General features: G+C 30.3%; 2 protein-coding genes and 1 long non-coding RNA gene across 4 annotated transcripts in view; 2 read left to right on the top strand and 1 right to left on the bottom strand.

Annotated features, from left to right (window-relative positions):
• LOC122577433 overlaps positions 1–3,177 on the bottom strand; it is a gene marked incomplete at its 5' end in the record, with an annotated part of 702,209 nt that overhangs the window by 193,425 nt on the left and 505,607 nt on the right.
• LOC122577447 lies at positions 19–3,091 on the top strand. 2 transcript variants are annotated; one of them, XR_006320309.1, is made up of 3 exons: positions 25–242; positions 316–2,150; positions 2,968–3,091. It is a non-coding gene; the product is annotated as an uncharacterized LOC122577447 (long non-coding RNA). The 2 variants fall into 2 exon arrangements; XR_006320308.1 differs by having other exon boundaries at positions 19–2,150.
• Positions 2,157–2,943, top strand: LOC122577443. Its single transcript, XM_043748773.1, has one exon. It carries the CDS (start codon positions 2,342–2,344, stop codon positions 2,732–2,734), a length of 393 nt encoding a protein of 130 aa, XP_043604708.1. The 5' UTR covers positions 2,157–2,341; the 3' UTR covers positions 2,735–2,943.

Genomic DNA, 3,177 nt, shown 5'->3' with positions numbered 1-3,177 from the left:
ATTTGATAAAAATAAGATGTATTACATGTATTAATAATAATTGAGTAATACTAATAATGGTGTTGATTATTAAGCCAAAACAGTATTTTAATTTTTTTACATAATAATTTATACATTAAGCAGAAATAAAAATATTAAAATTAATTGAGCGTTTATTAATATTTATTATACCAATAAAATTTAACAAAAATTAAAGTTTACTTCAGATAGCTTGGATCTCGAACATCAAACAACTGATGTTGGTAAGATTTTTATTATTTTATTTTATCTTTAAAGCATAGAGAGATATGTTGCATAATCTTGTTTGTTAACTAGGGCTCTTGCTTTCGAAACCTAGTACTTCTGAAGAAAGATTAACACAAGAAGCAGTGCAGGGTAAGTGTTTCGCTAATCAATATTTACTTTACCTTACTATGGCACACGATATAATGTTGTGCCATATCTTTTAATTTTTTTAAATAAATGTTAACAATTACCAGAACTGTATTAAGAAGTTATTATCAATAAAATGTACATAACATAATAGAATCTGTAATTCCTAGTATTTTACAGGTACAACAATTTGAATCAAATATGATGATATTTGACATTTATATCGAAGATTTAATTAAGAGAAATGGCACTGCAAACTAACTTTAAGTTTTGTACCCATATATTGCTGATGCTAATGATTCCTAATTAATTTTAAAATGGTATTTAATTATCGATAGATAGCGCATTTTATGTTTATAAATGTGAAAAAAAAAAAAAAACAATTTTCGTTTCACCGAACTATGGTTATCCTACAATATATGTATCATTAATATATTATAAAGAACTATTTGAATATGGGTACAAAATGGTTTTTATGCGTATTTTTACATATAACTTCTATTTATTTTAAATTATTCGGAATTGGGTGATAAAATTATGCAGACTAGAAATATAGAAGAAAGGGGATTATAATTATATTATATACTTAATTTGAAAGAAAGTTGCGTGAACTTCTTATGACGTAGAGTGTAAAAATTTAATAGAATGTAGATACAGTTTTCTATTATCGTTACACATAAAAAAATTTGTTAACAAAACACTGATAAAGTTAAATTCATTAATAGTGGTTGCAGCAAACCATTTCTGAGAAAATTAAATGTGAACTTAAAATATATACATGTGTATACTTATGTACCTAGCTATATACATACGCGTATATGTATTTCTCATGTGTCATTCCATTAGTCATGATTTAAGAATGCTTTATTAAAACATAAAGAATACATATCTTTATTTTATATCGATTAAAGAAATTTTATCAATTAAGAGAAAAATGAAATATGATAATTATTAATGTTATGGAATATGATAAAATATTCTGAAAAATTTCAATTTTTAAGAACTTTTAGATTTAACGAAAGTAATTTTTATTTTTGTATCGTGAAATAAAACGTAAAATGGAAAGCATCTTATTACACTCATTGGGTATAATGTTTAACAGCGTAAAAGTTATTCCTGACAGTGTTGCAATGTATTGCAATTTCTATAATGTCAAAGATTTATGTTCCATATATACATTTATTAATTATTCTCTGTTTCTTTCATACGAATTTCATAGTCTACAGCCTACTTTATTTATTATGTATGTAACTTAAAATCATTGGAATAATGATTTTTGCATTAACATTAATGTACGCGTTCAATAATATGTGAAGAGATTTAGCAACATTGGAGAATATCTGCACCGGAAGTGACGTTTACAAAATGACGCACGCGATTGGCTAGAAATTGGCCGCAGTACATCTTCGTCCGCCATTGATTATTTCCTGTAAACGAAGAATTTTAATAAAATGTGCAAAATATATAAAATTTAGTATTAAAATTGTCGCAAATATATTTAAAAATTAAATGGATTGAAGTATTTTTCAAAAATTCTAAGAATGTAAGACTAATGTAAGATTTTACAAGGAACTATTTTCTATTGGTCGCGCGTAAGACCACTCCCTAAAGGCAAGGGTGGGGGTATACGACGCGGTCATTAGACGCGCAGCGTAGCCATTTTCTTAGTAACTTGCAAACGGAGCGGAGTGTGTGTTGTTCGCTAGTTTCAAATATTTTGTGTGTAGTTGTGTGAATCTCTTCTATTTTGTTCTACAACAAACAGGAGCCAGATACAGGTTGGTGTACTTATTACTTATTCAATAATTAGGTGATATAGTTGAGAAAGCTATAAGAAAACGTGAATATCGTATTAGTCGATACTTCATGTTAACCTATTTCTCAAGAAAAGTATCATCGATACTGTGTTAACGTCGAGAAAGAGGACATTTGTATTTTTACAAATTAAGAAAACTACGAAATCGTAATCATGATGAGCACTAAGAAGAGATCTCGAAAATCTGACGCCGACAAGCCAAGTCGTACTAAACAATTAGTAACTTGGATTAAAAAAGTTCGCTGTAAAAAATTTATGTGTTGCCAAAATCGCAGACGCGATTTACGGATTGAAGCAATGCTGACGTGTACTCTTTTAAAAGCTGAAAATCAGTTACGCATCCAACAATCATCTAAAGCTTTAAAATTGCAGCAACTTAAAAGACAATGTTTGAAGAAGGCAAAATATTCAAATTATGAACTTTGCAGTGATGAAGACAGGGAAAATCAGAGAAATCTCTGGAAAGAGTCATCGTGCCCTGAATTAAGCAGTTTAGACGATTTCATGTCTAAAGTGGCAGAAGTAAAAGTACCATTACAACGCTGAAGTAATGGGAAAAATGCACAAGCGATCAGGCTTGAAAGACCTAGGAGGAGGAGCTCATTGTGACTACATTTTGACAAGAGGATTTCTCGCAACTCTTTATTTACCAAATGCGTAGAGATTTCAACAACAACTATATGGAATCTCGAGAGATTATGGAGCACCGTATATTACATCGGTGCTGCAGGAATAGAAATGGCATTACTATTCTAATGTAGATATTTTTTTATTTGCAGTCTCGACCGTTTGAGATGGCATTGGGACGGGAGGAGGGAGTTGGTGTTCGCAACGATGCTGAAGCGTTACCGCACGATCGGGGGGACCCGATGTTCTCCAGTGTCTACGCCTTTCATTGGTTTGGTTTGTAAACAGTATCGGGGCCAATGCATCCCCCTTTACAATTTTTTGTTGTAATATACTTAATAATAAGCGTTCGAAATATGTTC

Source organism: Bombus pyrosoma, unplaced genomic scaffold (genome assembly GCF_014825855.1).
Source record: "Bombus pyrosoma isolate SC7728 unplaced genomic scaffold, ASM1482585v1 HiC_scaffold_4710, whole genome shotgun sequence".
Taxonomy (NCBI): domain Eukaryota; kingdom Metazoa; phylum Arthropoda; class Insecta; order Hymenoptera; family Apidae; genus Bombus; species Bombus pyrosoma.
The sequence above is the reverse complement of the archived record's forward strand: the minus strand, read 5'-3'. Positions and strand labels throughout refer to the sequence as shown.